Source organism: Ramularia collo-cygni (genome assembly GCF_900074925.1).
Source record: "Ramularia collo-cygni strain URUG2 genome assembly, contig: RCC_scaffold01, whole genome shotgun sequence".
In the NCBI taxonomy this organism is placed as follows: domain Eukaryota; kingdom Fungi; phylum Ascomycota; class Dothideomycetes; order Mycosphaerellales; family Mycosphaerellaceae; genus Ramularia; species Ramularia collo-cygni.
Window position 1 is genome coordinate 42,677 of NW_019716255.1, and position 25,016 is coordinate 67,692.

General features: G+C 52.8%; 11 protein-coding genes; 5 read left to right on the top strand and 6 right to left on the bottom strand.

Moving 5' to 3' along the window:
• Window positions 1-195: 195 nt before the first annotated feature.
• Window positions 196-1,053, bottom strand: RCC_00013 (related to glomerulosclerosis protein Mpv17; the record flags this gene model as incomplete). The annotated part of the gene is made up of 1 exon (XM_023765168.1): window positions 196-1,053. One exon carries the CDS (start codon window positions 1,051-1,053, stop codon window positions 196-198), a length of 858 nt encoding a protein of 285 aa, XP_023620936.1.
• Window positions 1,054-1,878: 825 nt separating this feature from the next.
• On the bottom strand, window positions 1,879-2,504 carry RCC_00014 (Histone H3; the record flags this gene model as incomplete). XM_023765169.1 has 3 exons in its annotated part: window positions 1,879-2,156; window positions 2,215-2,322; window positions 2,480-2,504. 3 exons carry the CDS (start codon window positions 2,502-2,504, stop codon window positions 1,879-1,881), a joined length of 411 nt encoding a protein of 136 aa, XP_023620937.1.
• A 454-nt stretch (window positions 2,505-2,958) lies between these two features.
• Window positions 2,959-3,379, top strand: RCC_00015 (Histone H4; the record flags this gene model as incomplete). XM_023765170.1 has 3 exons in its annotated part: window positions 2,959-2,968; window positions 3,025-3,162; window positions 3,216-3,379. The coding sequence occupies 3 exons, from the start codon at window positions 2,959-2,961 to the stop codon at window positions 3,377-3,379; spliced, it is 312 nt and encodes a 103-aa protein (XP_023620938.1).
• Window positions 3,380-4,256: 877 nt separating this feature from the next.
• RCC_00016 (related to haloacid dehalogenase, type II) lies at window positions 4,257-5,306 on the top strand (the record flags this gene model as incomplete). XM_023765171.1 has 2 exons in its annotated part: window positions 4,257-4,493; window positions 4,542-5,306. 2 exons carry the CDS (start codon window positions 4,257-4,259, stop codon window positions 5,304-5,306), a joined length of 1,002 nt encoding a protein of 333 aa, XP_023620939.1.
• Window positions 5,307-6,217: 911 nt separating this feature from the next.
• Window positions 6,218-8,113, top strand: RCC_00017 (related to MFS multidrug transporter; the record flags this gene model as incomplete). XM_023765172.1 has 6 exons in its annotated part: window positions 6,218-6,426; window positions 6,476-6,575; window positions 6,633-6,961; window positions 7,014-7,401; window positions 7,453-7,880; window positions 7,945-8,113. 6 exons carry the CDS (start codon window positions 6,218-6,220, stop codon window positions 8,111-8,113), a joined length of 1,623 nt encoding a protein of 540 aa, XP_023620940.1.
• Window positions 8,114-9,225: 1,112 nt separating this feature from the next.
• Window positions 9,226-10,025, bottom strand: RCC_00018 (probable RAS-2 protein; the record flags this gene model as incomplete). XM_023765173.1 has 2 exons in its annotated part: window positions 9,226-9,888; window positions 9,945-10,025. The coding sequence occupies 2 exons, from the start codon at window positions 10,023-10,025 to the stop codon at window positions 9,226-9,228; spliced, it is 744 nt and encodes a 247-aa protein (XP_023620941.1).
• Window positions 10,026-14,807: 4,782 nt separating this feature from the next.
• Window positions 14,808-15,877, top strand: RCC_00019 (uncharacterized protein; the record flags this gene model as incomplete). XM_023765174.1 has 2 exons in its annotated part: window positions 14,808-15,007; window positions 15,067-15,877. 2 exons carry the CDS (start codon window positions 14,808-14,810, stop codon window positions 15,875-15,877), a joined length of 1,011 nt encoding a protein of 336 aa, XP_023620942.1.
• A 767-nt stretch (window positions 15,878-16,644) lies between these two features.
• Window positions 16,645-17,720, bottom strand: RCC_00020 (related to dCMP deaminase; the record flags this gene model as incomplete). XM_023765175.1 has 2 exons in its annotated part: window positions 16,645-17,645; window positions 17,699-17,720. 2 exons carry the CDS (start codon window positions 17,718-17,720, stop codon window positions 16,645-16,647), a joined length of 1,023 nt encoding a protein of 340 aa, XP_023620943.1.
• Window positions 17,721-18,066: 346 nt separating this feature from the next.
• RCC_00021 (related to Ubiquitin-like modifier-activating enzyme atg7) lies at window positions 18,067-20,621 on the top strand (the record flags this gene model as incomplete). XM_023765176.1 has 2 exons in its annotated part: window positions 18,067-18,278; window positions 18,341-20,621. The coding sequence occupies 2 exons, from the start codon at window positions 18,067-18,069 to the stop codon at window positions 20,619-20,621; spliced, it is 2,493 nt and encodes an 830-aa protein (XP_023620944.1).
• A 216-nt stretch (window positions 20,622-20,837) lies between these two features.
• RCC_00022 (related to GYP1) lies at window positions 20,838-22,842 on the bottom strand (the record flags this gene model as incomplete). XM_023765177.1 has 4 exons in its annotated part: window positions 20,838-21,095; window positions 21,155-22,553; window positions 22,612-22,746; window positions 22,808-22,842. The coding sequence occupies 4 exons, from the start codon at window positions 22,840-22,842 to the stop codon at window positions 20,838-20,840; spliced, it is 1,827 nt and encodes a 608-aa protein (XP_023620945.1).
• A 506-nt stretch (window positions 22,843-23,348) lies between these two features.
• Window positions 23,349-24,300, bottom strand: RCC_00023 (related to pyrroline-5-carboxylate reductase; the record flags this gene model as incomplete). XM_023765178.1 has 2 exons in its annotated part: window positions 23,349-24,187; window positions 24,243-24,300. The coding sequence occupies 2 exons, from the start codon at window positions 24,298-24,300 to the stop codon at window positions 23,349-23,351; spliced, it is 897 nt and encodes a 298-aa protein (XP_023620946.1).
• Window positions 24,301-25,016: the final 716 nt, after the last annotated feature.

The window sequence follows — 25,016 nt, forward strand, 5'->3', positions numbered from 1 at the left end:
GACGCGCTTCGATTTAGCGCGTCTTCTTCGTTGTTACCCAGCCTAGCTATTGTATGAGATATAGTGCTCTCTTAATGTTGAAAATGCAGATTGGTCTGCTGTAATTTCTATCTCTATCCAACGTGCAGAAAAGACTCTTCCACTCTCTGCCGTGTACAGGGCTTCTAATGATACCTGAGGTAGCATCCCGAGTCTCTATTGCTTTCCCTTGACCACCTTTGCAACCTTCTTAGCCTCCATCTTTACTACCTCCTTCGCCTCCCTCTCGAATCTCGAATCCGCCTGCACACCCTTGAATCCCTTCTCCCTCTCCGCAGCCTCTTCAGCAGCCCGATTCAACCACGACAAATACGTCTGCCAGATAACTGCGAACATTCCCGCGAAGGCACTTCGACTATGCGGCGCAATAAACGTGAAAGAAAACGCCGTAATCACAGGCCAAACCTTCCAACTATTCACAAAACTCCTCGGAACCGTCCTCTTACACCTCTCCCAAGCCTCCCGAACCGACCCTCCAGCCAGCAGTGTCTGCATCCCAAAGAAATACGTATTAAACACGGGTGTAAAACACATTTGATTCACAAAAATCTTCACTCCCAAACTCTTCAAATGCGAGGGGTAATTGAAATGTCTCCCCAGCCATAAAAACCAGGTGTATGAAGGAATACTGCTAATGCCTCCGATGATCATGGCGCGGATTCCACGAATCGGTTCGTATTGTCCCGTGGAGAAGAGGGAGGTTTGCACGGTTTGAGCGGAGAGGTCGCCGAGGAAGTAGATAACCAGCGAGGTTTCAAATTGCGTGAGGTAGGGCGAGCGACTCTGCATGTTGGAGTAGGCGCGAAAGGGGATTTTGATCGGGTCCATCCAGGCGGAGTAGGTCCCTGAGAAAGGTTTGGGTTCGCTGGAGCCCGATGGCTTGCTCTGCTGCTGCTGCTGCTTCCCAGAGGACTTGGAGGAAGAGGAGGTGGATTCATGGCGTCGGGATATGTTTCGCTGGACGGTCTGGTGAAGGCGGCGCAGTGTCCGCCCAGCGAAAATTACAAATGTCATCTTCTTGGTAGGAGGAAAGGCATGGGTGGGAGAGGGTGTCGTTGTGTTGGGACGAACATTTCAATGTTTCGATATTTGACGTTGTCTCCGTCTGCGACGTCGGCCCGCGGTTAGAATTGGCGATTCGCGATATGTCGTGAACTAAGGTAAGGCAAGCCTGGCAAGGCACCATGGTACCTGATTGATCATCCGTGCAAAGGTGAGTCCTTTTATCCAGCCAGAATATCATAATCATACTMGGGATTGCAGACAGAAGCGCTTTCCAACAGCAAAATGGAGAAGGTTCTTCTGTATTCTTTGTCAACGGCAAGATTCATTACGAAGAGATTATCTGATCGATCAAGTCTTGGAGAATGCTCAGCGACGAGCCCGGAATGCTCGTGTGACGTTTCACAATAAACATCATGAGCATGAGCAGAAGATAGTCATCGCATGACTGACGGAGCTCTTTGTTGATGTTGTGAATGCTGGCGACGCGTAGAAAACACGCGTGAATTGCGCCCGGGTGGCGACTCAACAACCACTTGAGACGACCAGGAAAGATGAACAGTTTGTGAAGATTTGATCAAAGGACTTCTCCTTGTGCATGTTTCATTTTCATTATGATACATTGCATGCCGCTCTGTGCTATTCAGCCGTGAATGCACTGTGATATCTCAAGCCAAAAACACCCCATTTCCGTCACTCGGAAAGCCCTCTGAAACGCCGTAACAAATATTGACCCAAGCCGCCACCGCCCATCATACCAGTGTTCTGTGCTGGGTGAGGTCGAGGTGATCACTCATGAAGTCGTGTGATGAGAGATAGAGAGAAAAGTCGAGCCATCTAAGAGCGCTCGCCACGGAGACGGCGGGCAAGCTGGATGTCCTTGCTCTGGATGGTGACACGCTTGGCGTGGATGGCRCACAAGTTGGTGTCCTCGAAGAGGGAGACGAGGTATGCCTCAACGGACTCCTGGAGAGCACCGATGGCAGAGCTCTGGAAGCGGAGGTCGGACTTGAAGTCCTGAGCAATCTCACGAACCAGACGCTGGAACGGAAGCTTGCGGATGAGGAGCTCAGTCGACTTCTGGTAGCGACGAATCTCACGGAGAGCGACGGTACCTGGGTGGGATGGTTAGTGATTGTTGAAGTGAACAAAGACGCGTCGCCAAATGCTTACCAGGCTTGTAGCGGTGAGGCTTCTTGACACCACCGGTAGATGGTGCGGACTTGCGAGCGGCCTTGGAGGCGAGCTGCTTACGTGGGGCCTTGCCACCAGTGGACTTGCCTGTGATGGTATGTCAGAAGATGTTCAACGTGATGAAGTGTGGTGTGTGATGTCATGTGATGATCAAGTCGCAGTCGTGAAGCCAAGTGGCGACGCGACGGCGACGAAGACCATATTGCGACCGGAGCGGTGCGCGGCGGCGACGGTGAGTACTTACGGGCAGTCTGCTTGGTACGAGCCATTGCAGTGGTTGATGAAGTGTGATGAAAGGTGTGGAGTTGTGTTGCTGAGTGGTGGTGTTGATGGATGGATGTGGTTGGCGGATGTGATGGGGAAGAAGAGCGAGGGAACAGTGAGTATTTGAAGAAAGCGGGCGCGGCTGGCAATCACAGCATCAACTCACGTTCAGGAAACAGAACGTCAAGATCAAGCAATGGCGGACCAATGAGAGCAAACCGGGAAGGTCCGCGTGCGTGGTCCCTGCTTGTTTTGGCCAAGTCTAGCGCGACTGCTGTGATTTTTGGCGCGTCGCGACTTTGATCTGCTGCCTGCACTCGCGAGCCCCGAACTACAAAAGCAAACGTTTCCCCCACCAAACTAACTCCTCATCCACTCCATCAGCTTTCAACATCATCAACAAGCTCCCATCACTTCCACACCACTCCAAACAAACAACCTCCAACAACCAACTTCATCATGACTGGCCGTATGTCAYCACTTCATCCATTTCACACTTCATCAACATACTGACCTCCATCACAGGTGGCAAGGGTGGCAAGGGTCTGGGCAAGGGCGGTGCCAAGCGTCACCGCAAGATTTTGCGCGACAACATCCAGGGAATCACAAAGCCCGCTATCCGCCGTCTGGCGCGTCGTGGTGGTGTCAAGCGTATCTCAGCCAGTGAGTACCTTCTCATGTCACTCCCATCGAGCTTCTTCTGACATTCAATCCAGTGATTTACGAGGAGACCCGTGGTGTTCTGAAGACCTTCCTTGAGGGTGTCATCCGCGACGCCGTCACCTACACCGAGCACGCCAAACGCAAGACTGTCACATCCCTCGACGTTGTCTACGCACTCAAGCGTCAAGGACGTACCCTTTACGGTTTCGGTGGTTAAGCGATTGGTTTTTGGCGGTTCACAGATGCATGTTTTTACGACTCAGATATCCCATCAGCAACGACACGGCTCAGAGATAGCTGGCGATGGGCGGCGCGATGGGGAAGGTGTTTTATGCCAGCTGCTCTCAGCAAGGCTTGTTTTTGGAGTGTAGCATACCGGCTTCGAGGAGTTCAAAGGATAATTGAGCTCAAATGATACCACAACAGTCAAATGTTCATCACATCACACATTGCTTCCTCCGTCTTGTCTTCTCTTGTGACTGTTTTCAACGATCCTTCAAACTGACGCGTCTCTGTTTTGAGCAGGTACCACCGCGTCTTGTTGTGATCTTCCGGGTGAGCCCGGCGGAGAGCACGGTCTTCTTCTGGTGAAAGTGTCGGCTCTCCTTGAGAAGAACGACTGCAATGCTCGCCAATAGGCAAGGTAGCTACAAGCACGAAAAGAAGCAGCCTTGCGGAGAGTCAATGTCTCATGGAACAACGTCTTCTTATTTGTACTGCCGCTATTGCAGACGGCGTACAATATGTGGATGCTGCAGTAATTTTCAATTTCGGGCCTTGCTTGCTCGATGTGCTCGAACAATGAGCACTTCTTCTCTCACTCACGGATCATCTCTCATCAATCATATCTGCACAGTGCTTGCCTGCTGGGCTGATGCAGCTCCTCCGAGGTACGGCTTCCAATTCTGTCCTGGTAGCCGAACAGAGTAAGTAGTTACAGGGCGTTGTCGTTGCCTTTGCTGTACGACTTCCTACCTACATACACGTCTCTCCATTTCATCTCTCTGTTGTGTTCTCCCCAACATCAGCATCTTGAACGTCAACATTACAAAGTTGCTTCTTTCCATATCAATACCAGAACATTGCGAACCAAGATGTCCAGACGGACTGCCTTGGTGGCCCCTCCACCAAACCCGAACAAGAGGAGGGAAACCAATCCACTCGCCAGACCCGAACTTTTGAGAGTCAAATGCCTCTTCTTTGATGTGTTCGGAACATGCGTGGACTGGCGCTCATCCATGACAGATGCCTTGTACAGAGCAGTATGGGGCTCCCTCAAACAGCGCAGGAGCACTATAGATGGGCAAATCTACACCAAGGCTTCCGAAATGGTGCGTCAGTCTGAGACATTATTCGTGTGTTAAGCTGACCCCTCCCAGACGTACGAAGAATGGGGCGATCTAGCTCAAGCATGGCGAAACTCCTACCTGTCCTTCACAAAGTCCGTGGCTTTCGACCCGACCATTCCATTCAAGGCCATAGACGATCATCACTTGGAATCACTTCGTGTGATCTTGTCGGAGTACGGACTAGTCGCAACACGTAGAGTAGGACTCTCTGAAGATGTATACGAGACCTTTGATGCATCCCTCTTCACTGAGGATGACATGTACTACCTGTGTTYGGAGTGGCACCGTCTCACTCCGTGGAAGGATGTCGTCAATGGTATCCGCCAGCTGAACACTAGATTCAGGACCTTCACCCTCAGTAACGGTAATTTGTCGCTGTTGAACGACTTGGTCCAGAACGCCGGCCTTCCTTTCACGGGCGTCTACTCTGCGCAGATGTTCAAGACCTACAAGCCCAATTCAAAGGTCTATCTGGGAGCTGCCGAAGCGGCAGGTGTGCGTCCAGATGAGTGCATGATGGTCGCCGCTCATCTGGACGATTTGAAATTCGCCAGGAAGAATGGGTTTCGCACMATGTATGTGGAGAGACCGGCGGAGGAGCGTCATCCTCATCTGCGGTATGAGAGGGATTTGGTGGACATATGGGTGACCTTGGAGGAGTACGGCTTCATGGCGGGTGCTGAGAGAATCGGAATTGACGTGATACGGGAGCCAAGGCCCGGCGATATCCATAAGAATGATGAGCCAATTCTCGACGAGGAGACTCGTGAGGCTATGACGAGGACCAGAGTTTGAGCCCGCCATCACTGTTGCATTCGTTTGGTGGTCGGCGTAGCTATGATGGTGTGGTTGAGCTGTCATGAGGCAGATGGGGCAACCATTAGATCGACAATCATTCAATACAATTGTTATGGTGACAGGTTGCTTCTCTCTCGTTGTGGTGTGTGTTTGTACTGCTTTTGGGCGAATTGGTCGGGTTTGAATTGATATATGTGGTGCAACTTAGAAATGTGCAGTGAAGATTATGTATTGCTAGGTTGTGAGTCGATTTCCAAGGCATGAAAGTCAGGAGAATCGACWTCACTGCTCACAGAAGCACCAAACCCAGCATTTCCCGTGCAATAATATACCTGATATACATGAAGACATCACCCAGCGAGATTCAAAAGGTATGGATATCGATCTGGTCCTCATCTGCGTCTGTGGCACTACCCAAACCCTAACCCTGAGAGAAACAAGCTTCAGACCAGAACACGAAACGCGTTCTCGTCGGAATCTCCGACACTTCATCACTCCATTGCTCCACCGTCTCAGCAACGAGACCGTCATATTGCCGAGGAGTCTGGTAGGAGAGATGCTTTCGTCACGTCCATGCCGCCGAGCAGGCCCCCCACCCGACCATCTACTCGCTGCCGCCGAGACCGGATGCGTTTGGTGGTCTTAACAGGTTTAACTCCTCCATCCCACTCCCAATATTCACACCGTGCACCACGCCAGCGATGTCGTCGAGGCGATCACGGAAAGGTAGGGAACATTCGGAGTTAACTAGTAGGTATAGAACGTTTTCTTTCAACGTCTTGCATACGCGTGCACGTCTACATCATGCCCGTGAAGAAGACGCGACTTTTGCCACTCCACACGTCTCCAAGAAAACGCAGTGCAGACTCTTAGTTGAGACTTCACCTAAGCTCTGATGGCCGTGGAGGATGGCATCTATGACAGAGAAGGCCTTGGAAGCAGGAAACATTCCCACCTCACCTGCTGCATTCGCAGCCACACCCTCCCCGAAAGCCGACCAGCAGCATGAACCCTCGACCATGTACGACGACGCTGTGGAAAAGGAAGACTTTTCGGTGTTTACAGTCGGGCAGAAGAGGGCGATTATCCTGACAGCATCTTTCGCAGCATGGTTCAGGTGAGTGGTGAAGCCTTGCGTCGTCAACCAAGTCACTGACTTTTCACAGTCCCATGTCAGGTAGTATCTACTACCCAGCCACGACACAGATTTCCAAAGACCTGGGAGTCTCCGTTGCGGAGATCAACATCACAGTCACGACGTATCTGGTGAGCGATCCAAACACACTCAACCCAACCGAAAGCGCCAAAACTGACCAGCAGCAGATCGTCCAAGGTCTCGCACCCATGATGATAGCAGGCTTCAGTGACAAAGCTGGCAGAAAGCCAGCTTACGCCATCTGCTTTACCATTTACATCATAGCGAACCTGGCACTCTCGCTCCAGAACAGCTATGTCGCGCTCCTCGTACTGCGCATGTTGCAGTCTGCGGGTAGTAGTGGAACAATAGCGCTCGCGAATGGCGTAGTTGGGGATTGCATTGTCTCTGCGGAGCGTGGTCAGTATGTTGCATTTGCTTCGCTTCCAAGCATCCTCGGACCCAGCGTCTCTCCAGTACTTGGTGGACTTCTCAGCCAATTTCTCGGCTGGCATTGGTATGATCACGATCTCGCAGTGCTGAGGCTGGACTTACTGACATCCTCGCAGGATCTTCTGGTTCCTTCTGATTCTATCAGGTTCATTTTGCATACCATTGATGCTTTTCTTGCCAGAGACTTGCCGCAAAATTGTAGGCAATGGCTCCGTACCTCCTCCGTGGACAAGCTGGAACCTCAGCGATCGACGGCGGTTCAAGAAACGGGCTTCCAAGGGAATACCAGTAGATGAACAGAAGCTCGCTGATCTACGACAAAACTACAGAATCAGCTTCCCAAACCCCATGACGACTTTGGTGGTCCTGGCAGATTTCGAGACAGCTTTGATTCTCATCGCCACAGCATTCTCATACGTTTTATACTATGCCGTCTCCGCCGGCGCTTCGAAGAACTTCAGCACACTATATGGCTTCAACGAACTCCAGGTATCGCTCATGTTTGTGCGTATCAGATATCTTTGCCACGTCGATAGCCATCGCTAATTCATACAGATCCCCCTGGGCGCTGGAAGTTTGATATCAGCCTTCACAACGGGGATGCTAGTAGATTGGAACTACAGACGCCACGCAAAAGCCCTCAACTTTCCCATGGTCAAGAATCGACAAGTCGACCTTTCCGACTTTCCCATTGAAAAGGCTCGAATGCAAGTGGCAATACCCATGCTCTTCTTCTCGGCCGCGTCTTGCATCGGCTACGGATGGATGTTGACACATAAGATATCCCTCGCTGGGCCAATCATCATGCTCTTCATCCTAGGCTACGGCCTGATAGCAGGCTCCCAAGTCCTGACGGTGTTCATGATAGACATCTACCCAAGTCAACCAGCTACAGCCACTGCGGCGAACAATCTGGTTCGCTGTCTGCTGGGTGCTGGAGCAAGTGCGGCCATTACACCCATGAGCGATGCACTCGGAACGGGGTAAGTCTAGTTACATGGCAAGATTAAGGTAGACTTCCCACGAGAAGCTGACATCCTTGAACAGCTGGGCGTACACCATTTTCTCCGCCTTCCTGCTCCTATCCACCATCGGACCCGTAGCCAGCATGCGATACGGTATTTCTTGGCGAAAGGCCAAAAAGGACAAGGCTGCCATGCGGCAGAGCAAGCGAATGGCCAAAACGAAAAAGACAAACGAGGAGGCATCAGCATGAGCTTGAAAGGGCATGGTCACAGAGAGTACGAGGTCTGTACGATAGACAGCATGACCAAGGATTTTAATCAATCAAAAAAATGGATTGAGCGTCTCAAGAACCCATGAATGCCACGAGGCTGCCGGCGAACGGCAACTGACGATAGCCGTGGAGATCGATGTGCTTGCTCGTGCACTCCAAATGCCTGTCGCTGCGCCACCTTGGCACGTCTCTTATCTTCCACCTCCCCCTGACCGGTATCTCGCCGCCGCCCGCCGACCAGATGGGGCGATGCGAGCTAAATCAGAAAACTTCCGAAATGACCAGGCCCACCAAGCTCACAGACCTTCAAATCGGAAATATGTCACTGCAAAGGGCAGTTGCTATAATGCAATCAATGCACCGAGACCTTGTAAAGATCATCATCAAACTCCCCAGCACAACTACTAACCAAAGTTGAAAGACCTTGTGAAATGGGCGCCTCCTTTTTTCATAACGATAAATCTATCTCATGGTCTTGCAGTTCTGGGTCAAAAGTCTTCTCCTCCTCACTCATGATCCTGTGCCACATCATGGGAGTTTCAACATAATCTTTCCTTAGCCAGCCAGTAGCAGCAACAACGATATTGCACATGTTTTGTGAGATCCACTCGTCACGCTAGACTGCCGCGCCCCCTCCACTTGATGACACGAGGTTACCAGCATTATCAACCTTGAAGGTGGAAGCGAGCGCGGCACAGCACATCTGTCGGTTCCGCTTTCTCTCGCCAGTAGTGTTGGTAGTTGGTTGAGTGAAGCACCACGCCAGTACCGGGGAAACCGAGGCGGGTCAAGTGCCACGCGCGGATCGTTGGGCCGCATGCTTGGTCTGTGGGTGAAAGCAGAGGGCACTGTCCTGCCTGTGGTCCAGTGAGTGGAGTCTGCTCCTGTGGGAAATGGAGCCAATGCCTGTCGTCCTCGAATTCATCTCTGCATAATTCCTCTTTCCCAGTGGACCGTGCTCGAGATTATGCGTCCCCGAGCTTCCAGTCCCTCGAACATGGCCCGTCGCGGTGTTGATGCGCAATGAGAGCATTGCCAACAGGCCGGCGGAGCGCAACCCCGAGGGTCTTCAAGTCAAGGCTCATTTGTGCTCACAAGATCACGCACTTGCTACCGCCTCTTTCCTTGTCAGATCTTCGGTATCGCTTCTTCTTTTCGCGGTCCGAGTAGTGCTCGCCGCCATTTGGTCGTGGGGTTCGTGGAGTGTCGGAGTTTGAGTTTTTGTGACTGTTTCGTGAGGGTGCGCTGGCTCTCTGTCTCCGGAGCTGGCGGACGACATCGTAAAAGGCCTTTTCGACATTGACGCAATTCTTCGCGGATGCCTCAACGAACTCGCAGCCCAGCTGCTTGGCGAGTGCACTGCCTTCTTGCGTCGAGACTTCGCGCTCCGTGACTCTGTCGCATTTGTTGCCAACGAGCATGATTGGCGCGGGCCCGAAAGCCGAGCTGCCCATTGTTTGTGAAAGGGGAGAGCCGGGGTATGTTGGCGAGCCTGCCACCGATGACTCCTTCACCCGCTGAATCTGGTGGTGAAACTTTTGTATCCGTGTGAACGAGGAGCGTGATGATATGCTGTACACCAGTATGAAGCCCTCGCCATCTCTTATCCACTGATCGCGGAGTGCAGTGTATTCCTCCTGGCCGGCGGTGTCGAGGACCTCGAGCATACATGACTGACCATCAATCTGTACTTGCTTGCGGTAGGAATCCTCAATGGTCGGATCGTATGTTTCGACGAAGTGGTTCAGACATAGCTGGTGCAAAGGTCAGCGGTCATGTGCGATGTTGCTGTAGAGGGGGGATGGCATACCTGAATAGTCAAGGCTGTCTTGCCCACACCGCCGTCACCCAGCACCACCAGCTTGTATAGCGTCATCTTGCCGTGAGACATGGTGGCGGCTAATCTGCTTGTCCGGAATGTGGAATGTGGAGCAGCGGAGAATAATCAAGACTCCACTTGGAAGAGACGCAACAGTTAGCTAGCTGAAGCCTGGTAGCACACGGTGCTTGCAGCGAACGCTGATCCTGATCCTGGAAGCAGCGTACGGCGCCGAGTACAGACAAAAGCCAGCCGTCGCGCTGCTGTGTATCGCGGGGTGGCAGCGTGGCGATGCGCGGTCCAATGGCGCTCCGGGGGCAAAGTTGCACAACGCCGAAGTCGTGGGTGTAGGTGCAGGCGTGTGTCGTGAGAGGTCGTGGACCCCGAGCGTGAATGTCAAGTTGAGCGAGAAGATGCCGTGGTACGGTCCGGCGGGCGGGCGCAGAAAGACCGAACTTGTTGCAGCGGAGGAGCGAGTGAGCAACAACGATCTCCGGGTGGACTGGGGCCGGGAAGCTTTTAGAGGAAGCTAGGGCAGGAGGTGTTGGAAATTTGCACGTCGCAGGTTGATGGCGAGGCAGGATGCCTGGTGACAGGACTAGTCAATCAAATCCAGCTCCTGATCTGATGACGATTGAGGAGGTGGTGAAGCTGGGCGAGTGTGGTGTGCGTGAGTGCGTGGACGTGTGATGGCGTGGCGTGGCGTTGCGTGCGGCGTGCGGAGGTGGTCTACTCCTGCAAAAGGCGGAGCAACAGCTAGATATGCGGGCAGAAAATCCGTCCTGCTTTGAGCGACCTCGCCCTTTGTGGAGAATGAGGATGAGGTGGTAGTGGCCTTCGTAAAGAATCGCACTCGCGTGGAAGGGTACTGGGCAGAGGCGCCGAACAGCACGTGGCAGCAGAGGGGGTGGGTTCCAGATCAGTGCGCTTGCTTGGTAGTCCAGTCTCACCAACGGACGGGCCAAGACTCAAGTGCTTTGAGCAGGGTCACGACCAACGAATTGGTAGGTTGAGAGACGGCGCAGACGCCTGACACAGGATGTCGTGGTATGCACAAAAGCCCAAAGGATGGGGATGGAGGAGGGGGAAGAAAATCCACTCGTGGGCAGACTATGCAAAAAAAGAAGTCCAAACAGAGAGCTCTGCAGAGACTTGGGCGGCAGCAGCAGCTCGCAACTTTCACGCGTTCGCGACTATAACTAACACGGTCAGGCTCAGCGGGGTCGTTGTTCTGCTGGGACTGGGTGTGCTGGAACCCGTCAACGCCATGCCTCAGCAAATCCATCTCCATTTGGCCATGTGAGGCTGCCGGCCTGCGGGTGCACACATAATTTAAAGTGGGCTGGAGCACTACTCCACAGGAGACATGCCGCCTGCATCGGCACTGGACGCACTTCGAACGCCAAACGCCTCTGGCTTTCGGTACGCTGTTGGCGGGATGCTGTGTGGCGCCTTTGGGATTGCCATGCAATTCCCCATACCTCGCAGGATGAAGCCGTCGTTGCCAGAACGCTCCCCTTCGTATGTTGAACCACTCTCCCCTGGTGAAGGTACGTGAAAGTCCTTTCCCAACTACCCTTGCCTGTTCGGACTAGACTGGCCCAGGCCAAGGGTAGGCGACGGTGCCGCGGGGCCGCTAGAAACCTACCGAAGACACGATGCAGGCCTGTAGCGCCAATTCGCAGCTAGGGTACAGTTGACGGAAACGATTGCAACGACATACCATGCCATGGGGCACCACAAGCAGCAGATTCAGAGGTCTTCGATGGAGACATTGGCTCGGTGCGAGGATCCCAGCGGCCTTTGTCTGGACTCTGCGTCACGCTGCATATCCCCGAACGATGATTAAGATGAGCAACAAGATCGTCGAGTCCAACGATCGAATTGATCCTAGGACTGGGGAGCTGTTCTTGAGTCAGGAAGCGTGCAGGAGCAGCCGCTTATCTCGGTGCGAATATCAATCCACCGAATACACCGGAGTGAAAGTCCTTCATGTACCAGCCCTGTAGGTGGGAGCTAGCGATCCAATTCAATGCACTGTGGTGTACTTCGTTGTAGTTGAGGATTCAAGGAGTCCGGCAATATACACTGAATGGTCAGAGGGCAGACGAGGCATTTGGAGGATTTCGCTCCGATGCCTGAAGACTGGAGAGGATGCAGAGCAAGGTCGCGAAATCAGCACCCTGTCTTGGGTGTKTGTACTATAATCTGTCAGCTAGCAGACGTACTGTAAGTTGACCAGTGCCGGGGCTGCATGCTTGAGTTGAATAATGCAGACCGTCCGTTGCACAGTTGACCAATGCGATTTGCACATGGCTAGCTWTCGGGTACACGCTCTATGCTCGCAAAGCTGCACAATTTGTGCTCCCAATGCCTTGCCAATGACTGCAGAGTCCGTCGAACATGATGACGCTGGCGCTCGCTGGCGTGGAGGCCCGTTCGATGCAAGTCTTTTGGAAAACCATGCAGGTCGGTGTGTCTTGGATGATCAGCCCTGCTAGGATCRTGACAACCACCAGTGAGCTGCTGTGGATCCAAGGCCGACGGGCTGTGTCCTTTGCTAGGGTAGCCCGGCACGGCAGCATGGCTCGAAGCTGCCGAAACCAAAGGCGACAAGCGTCTTTGTATGAACACATCCAACCACATACTCTCATCTTAAGCTTTTACTTCTGCTCCGTGCCCCCCGTCGCGGGTGGTAAGGTCATGCATGTTCAGAGCTGAGCTGCTGTACAGGCCTGTCATTTCATCCGCCCCTTGGCCCACAGCACGGCCAGCTTGTGATGGTTGAGTAGCGATGTGTGATGAATGCGTGGCGAAACGACGGCATTGGTGCATCCGCCTCGGCGTCCATCGCTGCGCAAGGGCCCGCAAGAACAAGTGAGTGACGACCTTTGTAGGCTGCATTAACGTCCAAGTGTGTGCGGTGAGACAGTAACATAGCGGTACCAGCCAGTCCGCTTGCCGCGCTGCACCTGCACCTGCTACAAGAAGCCTGCCATTTCCAGCCGAGAAGACTCACGAGAAGACGAGCTCGCCTAAATCGCACAACATTGCGGGTATCCGCAGTCGGGCGTCGTCGCGTCCACACCCTCGGGTCGACAGCTGTCTCAGAACAATGCCATGTGCCATTGTGGTGGGATTGATGAATCGCCCTCGCGAAGCGCCCAGATATGTGGACGGAGATGGGATCGGCGGAAACAACGCCCAACCGCGTGGCTTCATCGAACCCACGGATGATAGGCGGCTGTGCGGCAAGTTTCGCTTCACAAAACACCTCACCTTCATCATCAGTCTTCCCGTCCCACCGCCCCACGTAGCGGTATGCATGTCTTGCCGGGAAAGTCGTCGCATACATCTCATCGATGGAATTCCCTTCGCAGCGTCAAAATCCCACCAAGGGATTTCGACAGTTTCGAATCGGCACTAAAGCACGTYATCCCACGTCCGGCTTCCATTGATTGAGCGGGTGTAACATGCAGTCGTACTGCGGGCGCTCCTGAAGCCTGTACGTGCAGAATCTGGTTTGTGATCGCTGAAAGACATCGCGGATCGCCGGCCGCGGCGGCACCGCAGCCCAAACGAGCCATGGGCGTTTGGACGCGAGGAGGAGAGAAGCGCATCCGGATCGCATGCGACTTRTCTCCTGTGCCTGAACATGTGCGTCTTGCGTCTCATCCGACCAGCGACGAGGCTCTAGGAAGGCAGCCAAAGAAGGATTCAGCAATCTCAAACTGGCTCGTGTGTTCTCGGTGCCGGCACGAGAAACGATCAATATTGTGGAGTCTTGCATGCAGGATCCTGATGTCCTATCACCTGGGTTTGGTTATGAGATGCGAACAGCTTCGAAACACATGGAAATCCCGGAATCTCGCGTGGTGAGCAGGGAAATGCTTGCTTCCCAACCAGCTGAGAATGTGGATCGCGATTCACACTTCTGGCAGGTGTGCCTGGAACTGGCCTTCCGTACGGCAACATCGCTGATGAGGTGCATCTTTTCTTTGCATCGGACGTTATTGAGAATCATGTAGCGGGCGAATCAACCCCCACGGGATTGTAGCCAAAGTGGGGCTTTGACGATCAGGAATAACTTCCGATGCAAAGAGACGCTGTATCGGCATCTTTGAACAATGTTCCGACCATCGGCAAGGTCCTCAACGTCGATGCCGTCGAGAGCTGTGATGTTCCAGGATAGCCCTTGAATGGAACTTGAGCTACGAGCAATATTGCTCCCGTTCTGCAGCGCATACGCAATCAGCGAGGCAAATTCCGAGCCTGACATTGACGGTCGTCGTTCTCGGGCGACCATTTCTTGAAACCGGGCGGGAGTCCAAAAGTGAGGCTGAGCGAGCATGTGAAAGAAGGGAGCCTGGCCAGTGGAGACAATCTCTACTATATCGCTGCTTCCGGGAATGGTGAGGGTGCCTGACACGGGTCTTGAGGCATAGTCGGAGATGCAATCATTGCTGTCTCATGCAAGCCCATACATCACTCTGCTCYCTTTCCGGGCGCAAATCATCAAGAATACCAGGAACATCTCCATCAGTTAAGTTCATCTTGGAATGTGAAGTTTCGAGAGCTGTGGATGTTCCGCCTTCGTGAGTATTGAAATGCCTTTCATGGAACTCTTTTTGGCGGCATGAAGTTCAAAGACTGATTGAACATTCATCGCTCAGGGTATGAGGCCTAGGAAAACGTTTGCTCATGATGCTTCCAGACAAGTTGATCGACAGACACAAAAGATTGGGAGCAAACATCCTTACATGAAAGCGGCATCTATCAGACCTTGCTATATCTGTCGTTTGCGCTTGACATTTGTTTCAGCATGATCACAAGAGCGATCGTAAGGACCAAAGTATGGAAAAACCACAAGGTATGAATGTTCTTCAATGCTCGCCACATTCCTCGACTGGGGACATACGGGATGCTCTTATCGCACGTATGCGAGCACACACCGCCCGTCAGCTGGAGCAAGAGTATCCCTGGATGGCCAAGCCGGCCGTGAAGGAACTATCAGACGAGGTCGCCTCCTGTTTTGAAAAGGGCATCATTGCTCAGTAAGTCGTCAATCACATGGCCCTATTGCGTTGTAGAAGCGATACTGATCTCCTTTCAGCGAATCTGTGATAGCCCTCGCAAAGCCTCGTATGAGCTTCCTCAAACTGCCGACAGAACTTCGTAACATTGTATATGGAATGGCTCTGAATGATCATTCCGATGATGGTCATGGCCAGGTTGTGCTTCAAAGAATCATCATCGCAAGAAACGAAGATAAGGATGATTTCGAATCACAAACCGCTGCAGGCACATTCACGCACACGCCGGCTCTCCTGATGGTTTCCCGCGAGATCCGGTCCGAAGTAGAGCCTTTCTACTACGGCAGCAGTACTTTTATGGTGGAGGTTTCTGCGGACATCGTTGCGGATAAAGCTCAAAGCTGGCTCGAACACGTTGGGAGTTACGGTCGCTCAATGATCAGAAACCTCATCATCAATTTCATCAACCTAGATCGCGTTGGACTGATCAGTCTACTGTCAGACAGCGCTCATAGCCACAAGTTTTGTGAGTGTCTCCGGATCCATGACGAATTCTTGACCAGAGAGAGTAGCCCATCCTACCTCGATATTTCGATGCCGCAGAAGCTTCGCAGATCTGTCTCCTGGATCAAGGAGCGCATCCAGATCGACACAACTGGGGTTGCCGAAACTGCGATTACAGTCCAGTTCAGCTCAACATTCGACGAGACTGCATCGCTGTCGCCAACAGAATTGTTTTGCGCATTCTGTTACCGGTCGGGAGAGCCAGACAATGACAGGTTTCGCAATGGAGTATGCAATGGTTGCGAGATTAGCCGTGTAGAAAATGGTATGTGCGTTGGACCGTGGGCGGTAAAGCCGAGGCATTCAAGAAGCAAGTTTGGGAGCTAGAGGTCATTATTGGACAAGCTGTGGATGGATGAATGACTTCGCTTTGTGAAGGTACAAGCGGCCGTGCACTTTCACTGCCTCGACGTAAGTGATTTCTACATGTGGCTAGCGTGGTCTTAGTCCCTTCAACGCCCGACTCTTCCACGAACAAGCCGAGACATCCACAACATCACTAACAAACTTCCAACTCACGATGGATTCGCCAGGTGTGATTCCAAACGTGGCCGGCTCGCGCACTACAGGTCCCACACTCAGCACTTTCGAAGTCAATATCAGCCGTGAAATTGACTCGACGAATGCTAGTCCGCCTAACGCCCCCAGAGCCGACACGTGGTGAATTCGGGAAGAAGCTGTGGCTGACGGAGAATGCGGAGAGCTGGTGGAGGAATCGAGTGCATAGTCACATATTCAATGATATGCCATGCTGAGAAGGCAAAACGAACTTGGGAGACACACACATGTAGTAAGTATGTGGCGCTACGAGTAGATTCGGGAGGTAGGAGGATCAACGTTCGAGACGGTATGAGCACAGGGATAGACTGAGAAGCTTCCGGAGCGAGGCAGAATGCAGCCTGAGGTTGGACAGTCAGGCGATAATGTAAGCGTTATATCACCTTGAGTGTCAGTGCAAGCTTACACATTTTCGGAAACAGGGGACCAGAATGCCGTCGAAGTTACCGAAGCAGCGCAGAAGCCTGAGTCTCCTTCATCATCCAAGTCCTAGTGCTCGCCCTAGCCTGAACAAGAAAGCCTGCAACGGTGAGGCCCTATGACTTCTCCTTCACCTCAACCAACCCCTTGAGATCCACCAACCCTTCCCTCGCTGGCGAGAACTGCCTTAGTTGCACACCCGCCTCCTTCAATATCGCCGCGCTCGCCTCATCCATGTAATAACTCTGACTATACACGACCTCCGTAATTCCAACCTGCACAATCTTAATCGTGCACGTCAAGCAAGGACACGTGTTGCAATACAACACCGCTCCATCCCCAACTCTCTCCCTCCCGGCTTCTAGCAGTGCGTTCTCCTCGGCGTGGAGACAGAGGCATGTCGCAAGATCTCCTCCACCAGAGAGCCCAGAGACTCCACGGCCATTACATCGAGGACACCCGCCTTCAGCACAGTTTGTGATATGCCGAGGCGTACCATTGTAGCCTGTGGAAAGGATGCGATTATTCCGGACCAGAACGCAGCCGACTTGGCGACGCATGCAGTTGCTTCTACGAGCAGCCAAGGAGGCTAGGGTCATAAAGTATTGGTCCCATGTTGGCCGGAGGCGAGACGGATCCAGGAGATTCAAGGCGTCTAATGCYGCATGAAGAGTCTTGAGAGACGAGGTGGAGTTGAGGAGTTTGATCTGTGCTCGAGAGGCGAGGGTGGCTAGACCTGATGTTCCGGAGTAGAGGTTTTCATCTAGTTGGAGGACAAACTGCTCCAGAGTTGGTTTGGGGAGGGAAGAGCTGAGGCATTTTTGTTGGTAGCGGGCCCAGCGGACTGAGATTGGAGCATCAATGTGAAGGAGGATGAAAAATGGTCGGGTGGAGAGCTTTTCTGCTATGCTTTCAGAGTGGATTGAGGTTGTTGCGAAGTTTTGTTGCCAGTTTTGGGTGGCGTGATGAAGGAGAGCGTCTATGGTTGGAAAGAATTGGATCGATGTTGATGTGCTCTCTCCTGCTTCCAAGTCCGATTTTGAAGTGAGGGAGAGGACTTGGAAAGCGTGGTTGGAGACAAGATAGTCGAGAATGGAGTTTTTGCCAGCGCAGATTCCTGGAGGGCGTTAACGAAGATGTAGTGATGGAAGGAGAAGATGCCGTTGATACCGCCACAGATCCCGATGAGCATGATATCGATGTCGTTTGAAGATGATGAATTTCCGACGCGTCGCGTGCTTGCGCGAAGACGTGGGATAGAACTATGGCCCCACTTGTGCAACTGGGGAGCTCTCCGCCAGGAACCGTGCTTCCAGGATGTGACCTCCTCGACCTCATCGCGTGACTACCATCCAGACCCGACGACCTTCACAACAAAGGCGCGTGCTGAGGACAGAATGACTCGTGGATGAGGCATCTCGACGACGTCTTCTGTGCCATCGTCTCATAATCTCCCCCCACATTCTATCGCCGTCAACGACCCCTCATCGTCTACCGTGACATAACAGCATCGAGCTCCCCCATCTCACCATCACACGATGCCGGCGACGCTGGTGCCTCTCCAGTATGCGCCCTTTGTCTCCGACATCGAGTTGGCCTTCTACTCGGCCCTGGCCTCGCTGAAGATCAACCACGATAAGCTCGATTCCTCAGCACGAAAGGTGCTTGGGTTGTATGAGATCAGCCACAAAGATGCTCCCGAACGATCCACGCGCATGCAAATTCATGGCACTGCTCTGACCAGCGACGAGTAAGTAGTGGGTCGTTGAAGGTGGCAGGTCCTTCAACACATATTGACAAACATGGTCGTAGCCCACCTAACGGCATATACCGCGCCGAGGGCCTCATTCGCAACTTCAACACCATCGAGGAATTTCGCCAGGTCGACAAGGCTCAGCATATAGAGCGTGCTGGTCGCATGATCTGGGATGCCATCAAGGACGGCACCATCTACTCGTGTCCCTCCCTCCTCTGCTCATTCTCGGCCGTTTGCTTTGCAGACTTGAAGAAGTACAAATTCACATATCATGTTGCATACCCTGCACTTCATTCAGACCCACAGTGGAGATTGGTCGCAGGCAGTGACGATTCAGAAGACGCGATACAGAAGTTGGAGGCGAAAGAGACGACAACCTTGGTTGATGCGGTGCAAACATGGCGATACAGCGTCGACACACGGCAGCACGGCTTCTTCCTCGTCAAGCGGTTGCGGAAGACTGTGCTGGAACAGCAGTGGAAGGAGAATAGGGGCGAGGTGGAAGAGGAAGCAGACGATGGCAATCTCAACTTCAAGGCGCAGACACGCAAGAAGTCAAGATCCTCAAGCTTGACGGAACTCGGCTTCCTATGGTGGGTCGGTTCGCTCTCGAGTTACGAGAATGGCTTCTTCGACAATGCGGAACCCGAGGATCGATTCGTTTGCTTCGCGGATCCCTCGACCTTTACTCAAAACCCAGGCTGGATGCTACGGAATCTGCTGGTTCTTGTACGGCAGCGGTGGAAGCTGGATAAGGTACAGGTGCTCTGCTACAGAGATACACATGCTCGACGGGAACATCCAACTTCACTCATCATGAATCTGCAATCCGCAGAACCTGTCTTCGACTTCACAAACGAGGAGAAGCTGCACGCAATGACATCAATGAGCGGGTCCACAGCCTTCTCGCCCGGACAAGTAGACCGATTTGGTGAGCTGATCCCAGATAAGCCGAAAGAGGAGTCCAAGCCAACGACGCTTGCAATAAGACCACCTCCAGAAAAGGCAATCCAGTTCCCAAAGGTCACTGGGTGGGAGCGCGGTGATCAGGGTAAGATCACGTCCAGGACTGTTGACCTCGCAGCATATCTGGATCCCTCAAAACTGGCGGATCAAGCGGTAGATCTCAATCTGAAGCTCATCAAATGGCGGATTTCGCCTTCAATTGATCTGGACAGTATCAAGCACACCTCCTGCCTTCTTCTCGGAGCTGGAACACTCGGATCGTACGTGGCGAGGAACCTAATGGGCTGGGGTGTGCGCAAGATCACCTTCGTGGACAACGGAAGAGTGAGCTACTCGAACCCTGTCAGACAGCCCCTGTACGACTTCAAGGATTGTAAGAACGGCGGTGTTTGGAAGGCGACTCGAGCTTCGGAAGCTTTGTCAGAAATCTACCCGGGTATAGAATCCCAAGGTGTGGTAATGAGTGTGCCAATGGCCGGGCATCCGATCCTCGACGAAGAGAGGGCGAAGCGCAGTTACGAGCAACTAAGGAAGCTGATCGAAAGCCAMGATGCCATCTTCCTTCTCATGGACACACGAGAGTCACGGTGGCTACCCACGCTAATGGCCAAGGCAGCAGGGAAGATCGTCATCAATGCCGCGCTGGGATTTGACACCTACATGGTAATGCGGCACGGTATGAGACTGCGTCCAAGATCCGCATCTCTAGCAGGAGGCTCATCGAAGGAAGGAGAGGTTATGGTCCAAGCCAACGACGAAACCGATCCACTCAAGGCAGCCGCTTCGGACCCCATCAATCTCGTGACCAGCGGCGGCACCAACATCGACCCAGAGGAGCTCGGCTGCTACTTCTGTTCGGATGTCGTGGCGCCGGCAGACAGTTTGAAGGCAGCCACCCTTGACCAGCAATGCACAGTCACACGGCCCGGCGCTGCACCAATCGCTTCCGCACTCGCCGTAGAACTTCTGGTGAGCATCACACAGCATCACCTCAAAGGTCGCGCACCCGCACCACCAGCTCTCACATCTACGGCAATCGCTTCCGCACCCTCGACGAACCCTGAAGACGAGGGAAGCCATCCACTCGGAACTGTACCGCATCAGTTGAGAGGGTACATGAGCACCTGGCAGACGCTGCAAATCAAAGGCAAGGCTTATGACTGTTGCGCTGCATGTTCCGACGGGATTGTGAGGGCCTATGAGACGGATGGTTGGGAGTTCTTGAAGAGGGCACTCGGCGAGAAGGGGTACGTGGAGAAGATTAGCGGGTTGGAGGAGGTGCAGAGATTGGCGGAGGAGGCCGCTCGTGCAATGGAAGAGGACGGCGAAGATGACTGGCCCGAGGAGGACGAGGAGGGGGAGATGGTTTGATGAGGGATGTATTATATGCATGATGGGTGAGGTAGAAGGAGTGAGTTCTGGCTGTGTACGGGCGATTATTTCCTGACCAGCAAGGCGGAAATGTTGCTTCCGTGGGTCAAGTTATTCGATGAGCAGAAATGAGGGGGTGAGAGAGGCCTTTCATTGCAATGGCCTCCCATCCAATCTTCAACATCATATTCGAATCCTCGTCTCCAGTACTTTCCATCAAAGATTCAAATTCCCACCAACTCCAACGCCACTGGTCTGTCTCACATGCGCCTTACTTCCCTTGAATAAACTCTGCCAAATATACGCCTCACTAAGCAGAAGTTCCATATCCTTCTCTCCCCACTCCTTGGTCGGTAGACTCTGCAGAAACATCATGATTTCCTGGAAATCCATCTGCAGCAGTTTATCCGACCATTTCACCAGAAACGCCGCGCAGACGTAGAGGTGGAATTCAGAAAAACCTTGATCTTCGGCCTGTCCTTGTCGTCAGCGCRACACATTCTGTTTTGAATCTGGGGAGGAGATTGACTCACGAGATAGGTATCCCACATCCGCACCGTGTTCCTCACACTAACCTCCCGCATCAAGAGGCAATTCATCCACCGGAATGAAAATTGTATAAACTCCACACCTTCCTTTTCCATATGACTCGCCAGTTTCCCATCAATGCGACTTGTCAAATCCCGCAACGCAGCAACTTGTCGCTGAATGCCAGGTTGAGCATGGATGTAGTTGTCCTGTATACCATCCAATAGTTTCGTCAAACACCAGAAACTGTCCGCTTCCACGGCATCTAGTACTGCTCGAGGGAGTTGTCCCGGGTCCATTCCTGATTCTACATCGGGATCTGTAATGTATTGGCCGAGAAAGACTTGCCAAAAAGGTGTGACGAGGTCGTTGATTCCTTGGACGTATCCGGACGCCGGGTGGCGAATTGCCCAGACATAGAGGATACGTTCAAGGCTCCGTTGCGTGGCTTCGTATTGGTATAATTCGAGGTGTGGGTTTGTGCGAGGGACATCGATGCTGATTTGATGCCATATGACTTCGTCTAGGCCTCTGCCACGACCACGAGTGGAGTTAGGTGATTGAGTAATTCCCGAGGCTTCGACGGGACGTTCGGCTCCTGCTGTTCCTCGTTCGAAGGCTTGTCTTACCCCGTCGAGGTATTCCTTCCGTTTTCGTTCGAGAGTGGCGACGCGGCGTTCTGAGGAGGTGGGCAGGTAGTTTAGGAGAATCTGCCAACTCATTGCACGGACTTCGGAGGGTAGGCCTGACCAGGCGGAGTCCCTTAAATCGGGGAGGGATATTGAGGAGGCTTGAAGGATCTTCTTGAACTTGTTGAYTCGGGTGATTCGAGCGGAATGGGCATCCATTTCCTTTGCAGATGCATTGGGTGAGATAGTGGGATGTGCTATGAGGTGAAGGCTGTTGGCTGGATCGCGTAGAATGTCTTTGTACTGCGGACGGAGGATCTTCTGGCCGTCGGTGCTCTTCTTCGTGGTAGGATATGACGGAATGGCTCGCTCTTCGGCCACATCCCCATTGTCCAGCGCCCAGGCAGACAGAGAACTGCTGCCACTCTTCCCCAATGTGCCTCCAAACCCACTGCTACTTCTCCCCAGCCCGAAGCTGCCTCCACCACCTGCATCTCTGCCCTTGTTCTTGGCCAATCGCTTTCCCTTCCGGCGCATGCTCGCTATGCTCGGCAGTCCAAATTCATCCTCCTCCTCGTCCGCGCCCACCTCATCATCTCCATCCTCGGGATCCCACGCATTGCTCGTTTCGGAGAGGTAGCTACTGGGATTGCGTCGCGCAGGTGGCGGGGAAATGGTTGATCCTGCGCCAGGTGACGGTGTATTCCTGGAGTTGGACGGATTGGAACGAGGATTCGAGGGCGGTGTGCGCGGTCGAGAGTCGCCTGAAACAGACCTTCACGTCCAAATGTCAACACTTTTGCGCGATGCGGTAGGAAGAAGAGTTGCCATACAAGTTCCCGATGTTCAAGATGTCGGCATGGGAGTATGATGCGCCAATCACTTTCCGCGGTGGCTCTCCAGCAGGTGTTTCACTGTTCTTGCGCGAACTGTTCGCGGATGTGGTTCGCCAGAAGGGAGTTGTGGTACTGAGAAGCAATGATGTGAGCCATTACACTCGGCACGTTCGTTGATGGGTAAAAGGCTTACTCGTTCCGATCTACAAATGCCCAAATATCGCCCATGTCAGCGAGGTCCCGTTCAATTCCCTACGCTGGYGACGGAGGAGGAAGAGGAGGAGAAGGAGGAGGACTGTGGAGGCGGGCAGATGATCGTACCAACTTCTCTCATCTCTTGTGCCCGGGGGCTGGTAGTCCTGGGGTTTCGAAAGTTCATGGCAGGTGGCTGTTATGCGATCGTCATCTCATGATAGGTACATGCAGAAGTTACAATGGTAATTGTTCAATTCATTGTGTTGCCATGTACATGTTGTATCCAGATTGTATACATCTCGGTTAGCTGCACCCACAAGGTCATGCATCGCGCCGCCCCACTTTGTTCCCCACGTCTCGTGATCTCCAATGGCCTCCACAACAACGTGCTTCCAGAAGACCAACGAGAATGAGGTCTAGATGTCACACATAAGTTCCGATAGTTGGGTTCTGATAGATATGAAATCAATAAAGGAGACCTTGCATTGGGATCAGAACGAAGCAGCATTTGACTTATACTTTGATCACCATCACGACTTCTATTCCCCAACACTTCTCCCCAAACCCTCTGCCTTCTCCGTAGTAGCAACAAGTGCCCGATTCAACGAACTTCTTACACCTCCCTCCTCCATCTTCAATACCCCAACGATTGTCGATCCACCCGGGCTAGTGACACCATCTCTGACCTCCATCGGCGTGCAGTTACCCTCGAGTATCAAGCTTGCCGTCCCACGCATAGCCTGTGCAGCCATAACCACCGCATCTGCCCTCTTGACACCCATCGAAACAGCACTATCAACCAACGCATCCACAATGACTGCAAAGAACGCGGGACTCGATCCGCAGAGCGTTGTGCAGACGTTCATCAGTTCAGGTTCGATGTGACGGACTGTGCCAACGCAGGTGAAGATATAATCCGCAAGATCAAGCATATGCTGTGGGATCAAGGTTGGTGGTTTGGGAATGACGGTCATGGAGTCTCGGACTTTGGAAGCGGTGTTTGGCATGGCGCGKAGGATGTGACAGTCTATTCCTCCCAAAGTACTTTGGATATCTGACTCGGACACTCCAGCTAGGACGCTGATCAGGAGTTTCCCGTTGAGTGCTTGAGCAATACCCGACTCGGCGAGAGCTTCCGTGTAGAGATGAGGTTGGCAGGCCAGAATGACGACATCTGCTTGTTGGACGGCTTGGAGATTCTCGCAGACAGATATAAGTAGGTGTGGCAGTAAGTTGTGGTTCGGATTGAGGATGGTATCAATGTACTCTGCGGCCGCTTCTCTCCGGACACAGGCTATGAACTTAGAGAATGTATTCGAGCGACTGGAGCCTGACATCGCGTCAAGGAGGCCGGAAAGTATTGCGGTTCCCAACGCGCCTGCATGGAATAGTCAGATGACCGTGTACGTCGCGCGGGATCGGTATGTACCCACCGCAGCCAAGAACTGTGATTGTGGACGCAWTGCAACTTTTTGGGGCTGTATAGCTCATTGTTCCTCGTACGGTGTATGTTGTATGCTTTCTCGTAGTGCTGGCAACGATTYGACGAACCAGATATTGAAGTTCTCTTCGGGAGTGCGTGTAATCATAAATGCAACTTACGAATTGACGTGAGCGTGGAAAATGCTATGCTATGTCTCTCAGCTTAACCAGGATGACATGAAGATGAAGAGATGAGAAATAAGTATGGGCAAAGATAAACCCCGGCGCCATGGCGAATGTCCGGCTGAACGACGCAAATCGGCGAGAAAGTTTACCTTTTGGTGGTCTGCCAATCTCTTGCAGGCGTCCAGTGAGTGCTCGGTGGGAGCAGCCAAACCCAGTCAATGGCTATAGAATAGCTAGCGCGTATGCGTGTGGGTTCTCATGGCGGACGTCTTGTAAGCCTCTTCACAGCGTGCATCGGTGATCGAGCCAGTGAGAATGGAATTTCAGGCCTTACGAGCTGTTATTTGAGAGACTCCACGGATTCTGATTCCCGGATGATCAATGTTTCGCCGCTGTCTTGGATGTGAAATGCACGATGGATTGCATGGCTTTGCCCTAGCGAATTGTCTCTATTGTGCTGGCAGCAGCAACCCGTGGCTGCATCCGGGATTGCTTATCGATCGATTCTCGCAGTTGCGAAGCATATGACGTGCAGCCAATGTTTGGATTATGGCTTGTCAATGATGACAACGAAATATATGGAAAAAAGAAGAGATGCC